This window comes from Genypterus blacodes, unplaced genomic scaffold (assembly GCF_046128005.1).
Source record: "Genypterus blacodes isolate CSIRO-AG114 ecotype Tasmania unplaced genomic scaffold, CSIRO-AGI_Gbla_v1 ptg000044l_1, whole genome shotgun sequence".
Taxonomy (NCBI): domain Eukaryota; kingdom Metazoa; phylum Chordata; class Actinopteri; order Ophidiiformes; family Ophidiidae; genus Genypterus; species Genypterus blacodes.
This window is the reverse complement of record NW_027466857.1, coordinates 6,767,038-6,780,805: the sequence shown is the minus strand read 5'-3', so window position 1 is coordinate 6,780,805 and position 13,768 is coordinate 6,767,038. Positions and strand designations below refer to the sequence as shown.

The window sequence follows — 13,768 nt, the reverse complement described above, 5'->3', positions numbered from 1 at the left end:
ATCTCGGGTCAGTTTCCGCACCAGTGACCGGGCCTCATTCCTTTTCCACAAATCGAATCACTACAAACTGAGTTAGGCGAGATGCGTGATGGAATTAGTCCACGCTCGGTACATGTCGCATCAGTAGTTTACTGTCCGAAGTCATGCTCATTGTTCAGGCCCGCCCTCCTGGAGAAGCAGCCCGCATACAGACGGGAGAGATGCCGCAGAATTAAAGAGAAACACCCAGGGAAGGTTCATCAAATCCGCTGTACGGAGAGAGACTCGGTACACACAATGTGCTACAGTCACAGGCTGGGCAAACAAAAACATGCGCTTTATAAGACACCATGTCACATATTGTGCGTTTTTAGGGGGCGGATCCTTCTGTGATCATTTTTCACCTGTTTTCATTCAGATTGTTGTGAACTTCACTATTTTTTGCAGTGTGCACACTAATGGCGCCATGGAAATTTTGATATTATTTTTTTATTATTTTTTAATTAAGCAAGTTAGCAATGACAATAAATATATATATATCCTTATTAATCACGCTTTTAAATAGTCATTACTTGCAACATATTGGTATTTGTTTTCATATTTTAGTACAGATCTATTACCATGTTTTTCTTTGACAGACGACTAGTAACAAGGCATATGTCTTACATTGATACGGGCTGGAGCCTGGACAGTCTTCATTGATGGTCACTGATGTCATCTTTGTCACCGCAATGCCACCTAGTGGGTACAAGTGACAATGCACTCAGGAAAGAATAACAATAATACTTTATTATTTAATATAACAGCAAGTAAAAATTGTGTGGTTTTGTTCAGCAATTACCTGTTAACAACCACTTGATTCTCCTGTGATACTTTCTGATCATATCCCCTTCTTAAGTCGAAACATACTCAACCAAACGTGACAGAGATAAATCATTGCATTGCCAATACACCAGTGAATTTCTGAGGGTGAGACATCCCATAATTACATTTGTATCAATCTGAAATGGAACATAACTGCATATGATTTGTTGATGCTACCATTATGAAAACAGGGCAATGGCCAGGATGGAGGGCTTTTCTCTGATTTCCTGCCCCTTTAGGAGTCTATCTATCTATCCATCTATCTATCTATCTATCTATCTATCTATCTATCTATCTATCTATCTATCTATCTATCAACAGTGTGTAAATATACTGTAATGCCTAAAACATTCTCAATGTTAACACAACCCAATTTCAGAATCATGTATTACAGATAAGACACCAATCTATAAACCAATGAAGCAACAATGCATTTTTAAGTTCAGTGCTTATTTTATTTATAATAAATAAAAACAACAGACTAATTTGTATAAAGGAGACTGGTGTTTCACAGTGTTGTAACAGCCACTTTGAAGGTAAAGGAAATGCCATCAAAATGCAGATTAGTCACAAATAAACGCGCACATTCAGAACGGTACACGACAACAGAATCCAACCATTCAGGTTTCTGTGGCACTTTTCTACTCAACTTGTGATGAGAAAGGGACGTGGTATTTTAAAAACACCTCACACAATACTGCACTTAGAATTACACATTTACACAGCACTGTAAACTGTAACTGAGCAGACTTGTCTAATAAATCTGGTACATTCAAATGTAGTAACAGTATCATGAAGTTATTGAGTACCAAATGATAAAATTACAAAATCTTAGATTTAAAAACAAATCTGTTTTGCTGGAATGGATTTTCACTGTTTAACTGCTTTGGCTTGAGCCACAATAAGATACGTAAGACTACAAGTTTCAGTAACTTAAAGAATCTCTTGATTATTTCCTCTCTACAGATATGTGTGTAGGAGTAAAAAGGTTCCGTCTGTCACAAGAAAAGTTCAGCTGACGTGTTTAACTTGAGGCCCAAAGAGAAGCAATTCACTTTGAGACACATTGTGATTACACTTCTAACACACACAGCATCAACATTTTACACTATAGAGGTCATGAACCAGGTTTAAGGCATTCTAGTGTGTAATATGGCAGCTGCCTTAAACCAAAAGATATAATGTTCATCAACCCCGAGTCAAAAAGTCTATTGAGGGAACTGCAGCAGAGACTCGCCAGTAAGGACTGGGAGTTCATTCCTACAAGACCTTTTGGCTTGGGATTAATACGATAATCTATAATACATTAAGAAAATAATTGGATTGTGTCTTTAAAAAGACAAATATCCGGATTAAAAAAAGAAACACTTAACTTGAATTTTTTTTTCTCATTGTTCCAGTTTTTCTCAATTTTCATTTCAGTTAATTGGAATACTAGTTATATGCAACAAGATTGAGCATGATGTCACAAACACAGATTTTGGAATAAAGTGGGTATGAGAATTCTGAAAGGTTAAATATAAAACTGTAAAATCTTGCAGGTGAAACACAGAGGTATTGGAGGACGCAGCTTTGGTTGCAGATATACTGGCAAATAAACCGATTGAGGACATCTGCAGCAGTGTCACATACCTCCAGATTTGCACATGAACACATGTACACACATTGAAACTTACGGGGTGGAATTTGCAGAATTTGCAGTTACACAAACACAATGTTAACCTTAACATAACTTAACAGTTTTACAGGGTTGACAGACTTATGTTTAGGATTTTTTAGGATTTAGAAAAAACAGGAACATGAAGTTCAAGAATTCCGTTAACGAAATGTGTTTGATCTCAGAGGCACTCCTGTAGAAAGGTTGTAATTAAAGGTGCTTAGCAAATAGTACAGCTTATGAAATCATATTAAAGCGGACATATTATACTTTCATATTGTAATAATAAAGTAGGGAATATGTATTGTGAAACATAGAGATTTATATAACATTACCCTTTCAATGCTACTGCCCACAATATAGGGGGGTGGGACAGAGACGACAACAAAAGGAGCCTGTGCTCCAGAAAACTCTTACTTTGGAGGCAATGAATGCCATCCAAAATAATTGGATGATCTCTTGGTTTCTATTTCTGTTCGTGGTCCATATCAGCCAATGTACCAGCAATCCCTCCTCTCCAAATAGGCTTAATGATGGAAAACGTCACTAATTACACAGAGGACCAACAAAGAGGCAGAGGCGGAGCTCTTCAGATTCGACTGGTTTTCTCAATATTGTTATTTCTTGGCTTTAGACAAAGATCTGAATCTGTGAAGCCCCACATCACATACTCAACATCTGGGTGAAATCAGTGGCGCTGACATTAGAAATAGCCCATATTTAAGTGCTTCTGCTCATGACCAATGAGCAGGGGTGATGGCTGCCTGTGTCTCCAGCTGTTTGTGGGGGCTGTGATGTCATTGGACGGTTGCTAACTTTTGAATTTCTAAGGCATACTGCACCGTTATGTTATTATTAACATAAAAAAATGAACACCATAGTAATACATGTTTAACAGAAGGAAAGAATGAATAGAAATCAATGCTTGAAGAATCTGCAATTAACCTTGGCATGGCTACACATAGCACCCAGGAAAGCCTCATTCAGCACATTTACCTCGTTTGAATTGGAGGAGCGGCTGTTGCGAGCCAACCAGGATCCTGCACTCAGTACAGTTTATCCACAACCGGAAACTCTGCCATTCAATTGGTATCCTCAAACATTAAAGACAAAAGCATGAATCGCGATGAACTGTGAGCCCTTGATTGCAGAACCACTATTTCCACATTTTGACTCAGGGTCCAATTTGCTACATGGCTTCTCTACATTCTCCCATGCTGATATCAGAGGTTTATAAAGAAAATCACAACATCTGTGGGAATGTTACAGTTGGGATTGTATAGTTGGTGAAGCACATAAACGTAGCTAAATCTGAGCACCAACTCTCCCTCCACATGCCAGGGGACAAACAGTGGAAGCATTTCTGAGGATAAACTGCATAAGCATAGGAACCATTCCATGAATCATGTCCCCCTGTGGGATCATGACATAGTCCATTACTAATGAAGACAAGCTATGTCCTGCTACCGCAACATGGAATGCACTGGCCATAAATGTTTATTATGGTCTTTTGAGGGATTCTGTGTTTCTGCTTAAAAGCTAAAACTAAAACTAAATAAAATAAACACTAAATGATGGATGTCACCAAAAATAGAAAAACAATAGAAAGGGACCAAAGACCCATACAACTAACCTGAAACTAAATGAAATAAAATTGGAAAGTATAACAACAAGAAGAAATGGAATTGAAATGACCTTAGATCACAGTAATGTAACACCCTCCCCACCTTAAAAGGGGGAAAAACATCATGTAACGCAATAATGACAGCTTCAAATATCAAACCAGAAAAAGTAGCAAATGGAAGACTCAAATTCAGTGTAAAATTTAAAACACACTTCCAGAGTTGTATTTGTAACTAAACAAAGCATTATTAATATATACTGAACAAAAATCTAAATGTAACGCTTTGACTTTGCAACAAATTCCGTCAATTTGTTTAAATAACACCTCAAAGATTTGTTCTATGCGTTCAAAGGTCTTATTTCTCTCAAATCCTGCCCACAGATTTAGTTTAATAGTGGTTTACTTACATTTCTCCTTTGTGAGGATAATCTGTCTCCTGCACAGGTGTGGCACATCAAGACACTGATTAGAAGCAATGATCACTACACAGGTGTTCCTCATGATGGGGTCGTTAAAAGGCCCCTGCTGTAATATGGAGTTTATTCTTTCATTCTTTTTTGGGGGGAACTTGTGACTAATAATTGCATATCTGTATCCCCAATCACATGAAATCAATAGATAAGTGCATAATGAACCTATTCTAAGTTTGATTTACATTTAATATCTAACATCAAGTGTTGCGTTTATATTTTTGTTCAGTGTAAAACTGGCACAGAAAATTACAAAACTATAGGAAAGAGTGATTTCTTCAGGTTTCTGTGTGTTAAACCTCTTTCTGGAATGTTTTACTCACTGTGTAAAGTGGCGGGATAAGGTCAGTATTTTGGAATATGTTGTACAGCTACATTTCAGGCATCCGTTCGTCTTACGTCTTTCCGTCAGCTTTAATCTGATTGGCCATTCTGACAGCCTTTTAGGTACAGTTCATCCTGGGACAGATGTGCGTCGTAACCGTCCATGTAGAGGCTGCTGGTGCTACTGCCGCTGCCGCTGCTGCCCAGGAAGGTGCCGACTGCCCGGCCCTGCCGAGCGTGACCCACCGCGTCGCTGAACACTTTGTTGATCTGCTCCTCTGAAGGCATCCACCAGTCTGGATTTGAGGCACAGTGCATCCGGATGAACTCTGACAAGTCAAGGAGATGATTACAAAGACCAGTGACTGATTACCAGAACACCCAACAGTTCCTTTTTATTTTTTCATTTTATTTTACATCCCAGTCGAGCCAGGACAGGGTTGTATGGATGCGGGGTTGTGTGTCTGCGGGGTTGCTGTTTGACACCATCCTGTAAAAACTGTATTTACCCTATGAGATCATTGCAATTTCAATCTACTTGTAATTCTACCTTTAGGGTCTACGTATACAGTTTAACAACACCAATAGTAATAATAGTACAGCCTTCCTTCCTTCTCTCTATCTCTCTCTCCTTTTCCCCCTCTTTCTGTATAAAAGACGATCTCCAAAATATCCTATAATTGTATTCGCAATGTCATGTAAGATGTTTGCTTCAATAAAAACAAATAGCAAAAAATAATAATATTTAAAGCTGAACAGTTTATAAACAGTTTTTTTTTTTTTTCCTTAATATGTACTGACTGAGTGTTCTATATTACTTGTTCTCTTTTTCTTCTCTATGTTAAAAACTGTTTGTTGTTTAAATGTACGCATGTTCATTGTCATCTGATAAAAGTTTTGAATAAAATACAGGAATTTGAACCTTGAACTGTGGAAAACCTGTAATTTCCTCTCTCTGCAACGCAATTGCATATTTCATCTTCAGAATACACTAACTGTATTTTAGCCTGATAGGAAAGGTCATTTGGGACCAGAAACCATGAAATGATTGAAAATCTCATCATCAGTTCATTAGACTCACTTATCCAGCGCTGCCTGGCTCCTGCCTCACAATAAGGCAGCTATCAGTCTACAGTACTCTACACCGAATGATATTGTCTTCATTATGTTTCAGTATGTATATTTGACCTGATATACAATAAATTCTGATAGACTAACCTAAATTAGCCTCTTACATTTTCTCATCTCCTTGTGTCTCAACGGAGACATCACAGCTGCATTCCAGCAGGTCTTTGCCAACAGATTGCCTGCAAACCAATTATTTAAAATACGCTCTTTTAAAGTATTCTTTAAGTATCCCCCCTTTTGTTTTTGTTTCCCCTCTGTGTCCCCCCCCCCTTTTTTTCCTTTCTTTCTCTCACCACAGCCCATGTTGCGTTTTGCAGCTGCCTGTACAGTGGTATGATGTCGTTCTGTAAAAACTGTACCTACGAGATCCTCGAATTAGCAACACTGATGATCAGATCAGTCATAATTACACTCATTATTATTGTCATTTTAACATCTCGTTTGCTGGCTGTTGCTCTGTTTGTCATCCCATTGTCATAATTAACATAAACATTACACAGCCTGGTTCTCTTTATGGTTTCAGTTCTCTTCTTTCTCTCTCTTTGCTTCTCTTCCCCCCTGTATGTAACAAATACACATGGACCCATCTAACAGAACCGTGACAATGTGGCTTCACTATTATCAGTCTGCTACAGAACACAATTATTCATCACCAATAACGTTATTATTCACCACCTATACAACCCGACCGCATAAATCACTTGCTCAAGTCACCGGTTCATGCATCTTGTCCACGTGTGTATCACATTTCCTATGTCAGCCATGTTTCCTCCAAAAAAGAGGACGAAAAGGAGAATTGGTCCACATTTGTTTGTGCATGCAGTGACTTCATAACCTTGTGTAAACAATGGCTTTTAAAATGCAATGCACAAATGTGTTGTAGTTCCTACTTAAAGCAGATGAATGTCCATAAAGTGATAGTACTGTATAAACGGAATGAATCAGATCGTTCTCTTATTCAGTGTATTATGTATTAATAGTGATGTACCTCTGAGACAGCTGACTTTGACCGGGTTCAGCGGTCGTCTCTCCAGACCAGGATCTCCTGAGTGAACTGAACGCTTCCTTTTACCCAAACCACAAGAGAACTTCAGCTCATCTGTGGTAAAGACATAGCGAATCAGGTAGCGCAGCAGCCGGCGGCCATCTTTCTTAGAGGAGTTGACAGCCTCGTCCCATTGCTTATTGGTGATGAAAAGAGGGTAGTTCTCCAGGAGCTGCTTACTCCCCTAAGGGAAGGGGAAGAACATAAAACATCTTAGAATAGAGCTGTTATGTCCATAAACATACAGTACGGTGGTCTGGAAAGTTCTATTTGCTATAACTGCAGGGTGGATTGCATTGTATCTAGCACTGCAAATGTATGTATTATATACAACTATAAATAATATTGTCGATCCTGACTGTCTGTACTGTATCACTAACAGTATTGATATATGAGTTAGGATGCTAAAGGGTAAAATAAAATCACAAACCTCAAATACTGTTTGCCGTTCCTCTTCCTGTAAAGATAAGAGTTTTCTGTAATATGTATACTTTCGTTTCAGTTGAATGTATGCACACTTAATCATAATACCTTCTTGTGAGTGTTCCTAAAAAGCTTTGCAGAGCTATTTCTGTTCCCTGTAGATGATAGTTTCCTCACCTCTGTCATCTGATCCTCTGGCATCGGCTGGACAAGCTGGTTGTGAAACTCGAGCACAGTCTTGAAGTGGTCAAGAACATTTTGGCAGGGCACTGTATAAAAAGACGAGCTCATGTGACCAGTGAACACAACACAACACCAAACGCAAATGAGGAAAAGCTACTGGGTCTGTTTGTATGATTTAACCAGCAACAACCCAGCATTATGGAGCTTAAATCTTGATTATAATCTCTGGTCGTTGTAGCATCATATTAGAGCTGTATTTAGCATTTGTATTCATTTAGATACACATATGAGTGATGCTCTATCTGTTCACATGAGCAGTTTTACTTCTAATTAGGTTAATGTGACACGAGGGAGCTCAGAATGCTTCAGGGAGAACAGAGAAGTTCTCAAGAATAGATCCTGCTTCGACTTTTGCCCCAAACTCTGTGATGCATTTAGATAACAAGACCATGTGTGGCTGCTTTGATGACAAATAAAGCGGGAATGTGGACCTCCACTGTTTTGGTCTAATAAAATCATAACACAGCTGTTTAGCTTTGTTTTGTATTTGTGTGTTTACAACTGGAACAAAACTATTAGAAGTGTGGTGTACATTTCTAAAACATATGCATGGCTCACCCACCAAATTAGTGAGCCAGAAAAACCTCCATTAATCTACCTGGGATGTTCTCCAGCTTGTTACGGAGCTCCTCGTTCTCCTGCTGCAGTGACAGCACCTCCTGCTCCAGCTCCAGGCAGCGTGGGCAGCAGTTTTCCTCTTCCTCCTCCTCTTCAGGCAGTGTGGATGACGGGTGCCCGTAAGAATCTGACGGAGTCGGGGACCCCCAGCCTCCCAGGTGGCGCTGTGGAGACACCCCAGATCCAGGCTCTGCCAACGGACACTGCTCCTCGTCCAGGCCTGGAGCCAGACGGGGCTGCTGCTGCTGCTGGGGCCCTGAGAGGAGATAGCTCTGTAGGGAGTCAGTGAAGATGCGGAGAACAGCAGAGGTCTGTTGTTGATTTAAATGGCTTTGCTGGGCCTCCTCCTCTGGGTCTGTGGTGGAAGTACTTTCTTCAGGTTTGGACTTCCCAAGGGAGGAGCAGTGGGCCCCCTGATGCCCCTGACCTTCACCCGGCGCGTCCTCCAGCTTGATGCTGGAGCTGAGGGAGGAAGAGGAGGAAGGCTCCAGGAGCTTGCCGTTGTTGAGGAGGCTGAGGACTCGGCTGCACTGCTGGGCAAAGGCATCCAAGATTAGGCGGTTCTCTACAGCAGAGAGAGGACAGAGAAGGCAGTGATGAACCTTTACAGTGACACTTCATCAATGCGTCCATCACAGGAGTCTGGTGTGTTTACAGACTGAATTATCCCCTGAAACATAAAACGGTTACTTGGCACAGCACTCCTCCATACACTATCACCCCCTTCCACTCACCCCACACACACTTCCTGCCAAGGGTTGCTGTGGTAAATGTTTCTGTTGCAGAAATATAGGCTCCCCCGTTTGTTCAAATGTCAGCTTTCCTGTGCTGATTTATTCAAATGTCAATAAACTCTTCAATCACAAAATGTGCTGTGACCAAATGCAACCGAGTAGAGACAATCAGCACAAAGCTGTTGTCTTGAGCGCATATGTACAGTTTCCCCTGCAGTCTAGTCACGCTTCTTATGAGATGATCTCACACCTACAGTACATGTAAGCAGTGATTGAGTCCACTGACCTCTCTCACACACACACACACACACACACACACACACACACACACACACACACACACACACACACACACACACACACACACACACACACACACACACACACACACACACACACACACACACAGCAGTCATAGGCGGATCCTGCTGCCTGCCTGGCGCAGATGTGTCGCATTTATTAATATGCGTGCAGCCTCTGTTTACCCGTTGAGATGTATCTGATATCACTCACCCCCACCCTCTCTTTTCGTGTGCAGACAGCCTCATAAAATTTCATTAAAAACAACATGCTCAGCTGAGGCAAATTTATGAGCTCCATTTATTTTAATCACAACTCTTTGGGCAGGCTTTTGAATGCAATTTGTGTTATTGTGTGCAGAGCTGATTGCTCAGCCCTGAGGTATCTAATGCCTCTCTCCCTGAAAAGGACATCCACTTGTTTGACTCATGCAGATAAAAGCACTTTACTAAAAAGAAATGGAAGTAAAAATTACCTTGTCAAGAATATGACTGACATTCCACCAATCATGTGCCCACGTGAGAATGAGATAGCATGGACTACTGAAGAAGAGGAGGAAGACCAGCTCCGTCCTGCTACTCCAGAATACCAGAGTATGCTTCATCACAATTATAACACCAGCCAGTGTGTTGCTGATCTTAACCTCTGTAGTTTCAAGACAATGGCTGCTAAAATGTGATTTAAATACACAGCAGCAAAAGACAGGAAACAAGAAATCCAGTTACTGAAAGAGTGACGACATTGCTGCTGGAGATTACAACATTCAGATTTCATTTAGTTTGATTTGTGATTTTTACAGCGTTTTTTTTTTTTAAATGTTTTTTACTGGAATATTATACTTGATTTATATTGATTTGTATTATTGTCTTATGTATTAGATATGAGTATTATGATATTTGGCATTCATGATATAATAAGATTGACATATGACAATAAGCGATGATGTCATTTATTTAGCTTTCATTATCAAATAAGCTTCCCACTATTCATAGACGTGCAGCGTATCCACCAGCCAATAGGCTAATCAATGGGAAATGTTACTAATGACACATAGGGTCAATGCTTCACCAAAGGCAGATGTCACAGTGGACATGGGATGTGGAGTGGGATGTCCTCTCTTTGTTTTCTCTGGTTTTTTTTTGTTTCTCTCTCCTCTCCTTCTCTGTACCACAGCCTATGATGCCATTGGTACTAGCCTACATTGCTGTTTGACATCATCCTGTAAAAACCGTATCCCTATGAGATCATTGCAATTCCAATCCACTTGTATTCTACCTCAGGGTCTACGTATAAAGTTTAACAACGACAATACCATTAATAATACAACCTTCCTTCTTTCTCTCTATCGCTCTCTCTCTCCTCTTCCCCCTCTTTCTGTATAAAAAATGATCTCCAAAATATCCTACAATTGTATGCGCAATGTCATGTAAAATGTTTGCTTCAATAAAAACAAATAGCAAAAAAAAAAACAGTGGACATTTGATATCCGGCAATAACTTGTGTTTTCTGACCTTTAGTCTTCTTTTATTCCCAAAAGCTAAAACTGATTGGAATAAAATTGAATCATAGAGGCCACCAACAATCAAATCTTTAATATAAATCAAACTACGCTGAAAATAGAACCAATTTCAAACAAATCGTGAAATTCAGAGTCATGCTTTCCGTTTAATTGTCTGTTTGATCTGTAATCTTAATGACTTTACGCCTCTGTAGAGCACTTTTGTATTTGTGTCTTACTGATGCTATATAAATAAACTTACCTTGCCTGGAAATATAAACTAATCAAACAAATTGAACTGAAATGACCTTGGTCGTTAGCAGTAAGAATGCTTTGTCTGTGGCTGGGGTTGGATGGTACATCTTGTACAGTATGGCCACATTCATAACACAGGGCAAATACATTCTGTGTCATTATTCCATTAGTGACGACCAGAACCACCAGAAGGAAAGCAAAGCACCCATCATCACTGAAAACAAGACTAAAGACAATAAACCAGGAGCCGCCATCAGACATGGACATTGAATGAAGATGTTACAGGATGTGACTAATAATATTTATATCTAACACACTTGTGCTGGGTATTAGACAACCTACAGCCTATTCAGAATGAACGTTTGATTATGTGTAAAGCTGTAAAGCAACAATAACCAGCAGGAAATTGAGCCTGTGCTGCAAGCAGTGATAAAGAGATTAATATCTGATTAGAGGATGGGATGTGGAATGTTTAATTTAGTGACTGCAGGGATTAGGTTCATTGCTTTCATCTAAATGTTGGATCCCATGGACCCGCCCTCCTTAAGGGGAATACATTTGTTCAGAGCAGACCTCTAATATGAAAACTAACATGTGACAATTGCTTCAACAGGCGATTACTGTTTAAGAGCACATAAGAAGAAGTAAGTAAACACACACACACACACACACACACACACACACACACACACAGAAATGACCGAGCTCATTACATCAGCCAATCAATCATTGCCGACGGATGGAAAAGGGGCTCAATTTGAACAGAAACAAGTCAAACAAAGGAGCAGAAGGAGGCGCTGCTCTCCTTTAATGACATGTTTAACCTTCCACTCAACTTCACCTGGTGTGTATCGTGCACATATGAAACCAAGTCAGGCCACAATCCAATACACGTGTTGTTCAATAAGCCTAAGAATGTGTCGACCCGTTAACTCCCGATGGCACAAACACACCGGAGAACACACAACTACTCTACACACAGGTGGAGGTGAACTCTCAACAAGTTTGCAAACCCACCTGAGCTGATACCGTACGTGCAGTCCGGAGCTTCTTGGTTCGGCGCGACTCTTCCAGGCGAGTATCTGTGCTCCTGGTGCGCCGCCGTGCCGCCGCCGCCGCCAGCGCGCCTCTGCTGGGTACCAAATGATGCTGCCGCCGCCGATGTGGACGTCGGGACTCTGCTGCTGGGCCTGTTCTCACATGGGAAACGATGGTGATGCTGATGCTGTTGGCTGTTGGTGCTGCTGCTGATCGCCACACCGGCTTGGTGAAGCTGCTGCAGACGCTGGTGGTGGTGATGCGGCTGGAAAGGATGCGGCTGCCCGGGGTGAAAAGTGAACTGATGTCCGCCGCCGCCACCGCCGTCGCCAAACAGAGGGAGCTCCATCACAGCCGATCTGTCAAAGCGCGACTTGCCCGTCGATCGCTTGCTCTGGAAGGGTTTCAGGGTGCTGTACGGACCCCGTTGTTGCCGACACATCTTCGGCGCACCGGGCCCTTCGTCTGCGGGCTGCATGTCTCCCTCCATCGCGGCCAGGTGTCACAGCGGAGGGTGGCTCCCGGATCGGTCGCTATTGTCGCGTCCTTGTGTGACAGGCTGCTGGATGACTGGAAGGGAGATCAGATCCGTCACTGTCTGGCTCGGTTTCAACCTTCATACACACCGTGAGGGTGGGCTCATTTACTGACAAGCCACCGATCCAATCCCCAGTCGGGGGTGCCGTCATTAAGACTCTTCCAGGGGGAAATACAGGCGGGACTTGAGCTCTGCCGCCTGCCTCCTTTGTAGCCTGTAACCATACAGAGAACAACGGGGCGCTGAGGCAGTTGTACAATCTGAAAAAAGAAAAAAAAAGAAAGAGAAAGAGGGAAAAAAAGACAAAACGCAGAATGAAATCTTACAAATTAGACAGAGGCCATTTTGCTAAGGAGCAGCAGGAGTTGCTTGGAACAACACAACAACACACACCCTTTGCATGACTGAAGGACATATGTGATATAATACAGAGCTAATTGGTTACAAGTCAATAACAAATATGGACAAAATCACAATAAGCCATATTTCCATCTTCCATCACAGGACACCAAAGTCTGAAGTCTTTACTCAAAGGCTTATCTTAGATATATAAAGTTGAAATCTATTGTCGCAATACTTGAGCAAGAGTGTAAAAGTGTAAAGCTGTCAAAGTGGCGAACGGGGCTGAAAGTTTGCACGACCACAAGGGGGCGCCAGATCTGTACTTTCTGAACTGGGGGAGTTTATGGAGGAATGAGTTGGGGGAATTACTATATTATATTGTGTAGAATCAAATGGTTAGGTATGGATATTCAGGTTGAGAAATAATTCAAATAAATAAAGCCACGATAATGATGGAATGTGGGTAAGGGATTTTATCATTTAAGCAAACATAAACTAAGCATTTAAATTAAAGCGCCTCTAAATTCACACCGTTCTCATTTAGGTTTTGAACTGATGGTAAATTATTCTGCAAACACAAAAAGGTGACGTGACTTTGTGTTGAGTTCACCCTCCTTTTCATTCGGGCACTTCATCTCGTTCACACGCATTTACAATTATCTCAGCAGGTCGCGGTTTTCCGGTGGTT

General features: G+C 41.2%; 1 protein-coding gene across 1 annotated transcript; it reads right to left on the bottom strand.

Moving 5' to 3' along the window:
* Positions 1-2,890: 2,890 nt before the first annotated feature.
* Positions 2,891-12,775, bottom strand: bend4 (BEN domain containing 4). Its single transcript, XM_076148881.1, has 7 exons — positions 12,273-12,775; positions 12,180-12,227; positions 8,356-8,940; positions 7,692-7,783; positions 7,522-7,548; positions 7,035-7,275; positions 2,891-5,247 (listed from the first exon to the last, which is right to left on the bottom strand). Exons 1-7 carry the CDS (start codon positions 12,688-12,690, stop codon positions 5,009-5,011), a joined length of 1,650 nt encoding a protein of 549 aa, XP_076004996.1. The 5' UTR covers positions 12,691-12,775; the 3' UTR covers positions 2,891-5,008.
* Between the last annotated feature and the right edge of the window lie 993 nt (positions 12,776-13,768).

Coding starts and splice junctions, on each gene's coding strand:
- bend4 (XM_076148881.1), bottom strand. CDS start 12,690: ATGGAGGGAGACATGCAGCCCGCAGACGAAGGGCCCGGTGCGCCGAAG. Junction 12,228..12,272: donor GAGGCGCGCTGGCGGCGGCG/GCGGCACGGCGG, acceptor CGCCTGGAAGAG/TCGCGCCGAACCAAGAAGCT. Junction 7,276..7,521: donor AACGGCAAACAGTATTTGAG/GTTTGTGATTTT, acceptor CCCTTCCCTTAG/GGGAGTAAGCAGCTCCTGGA.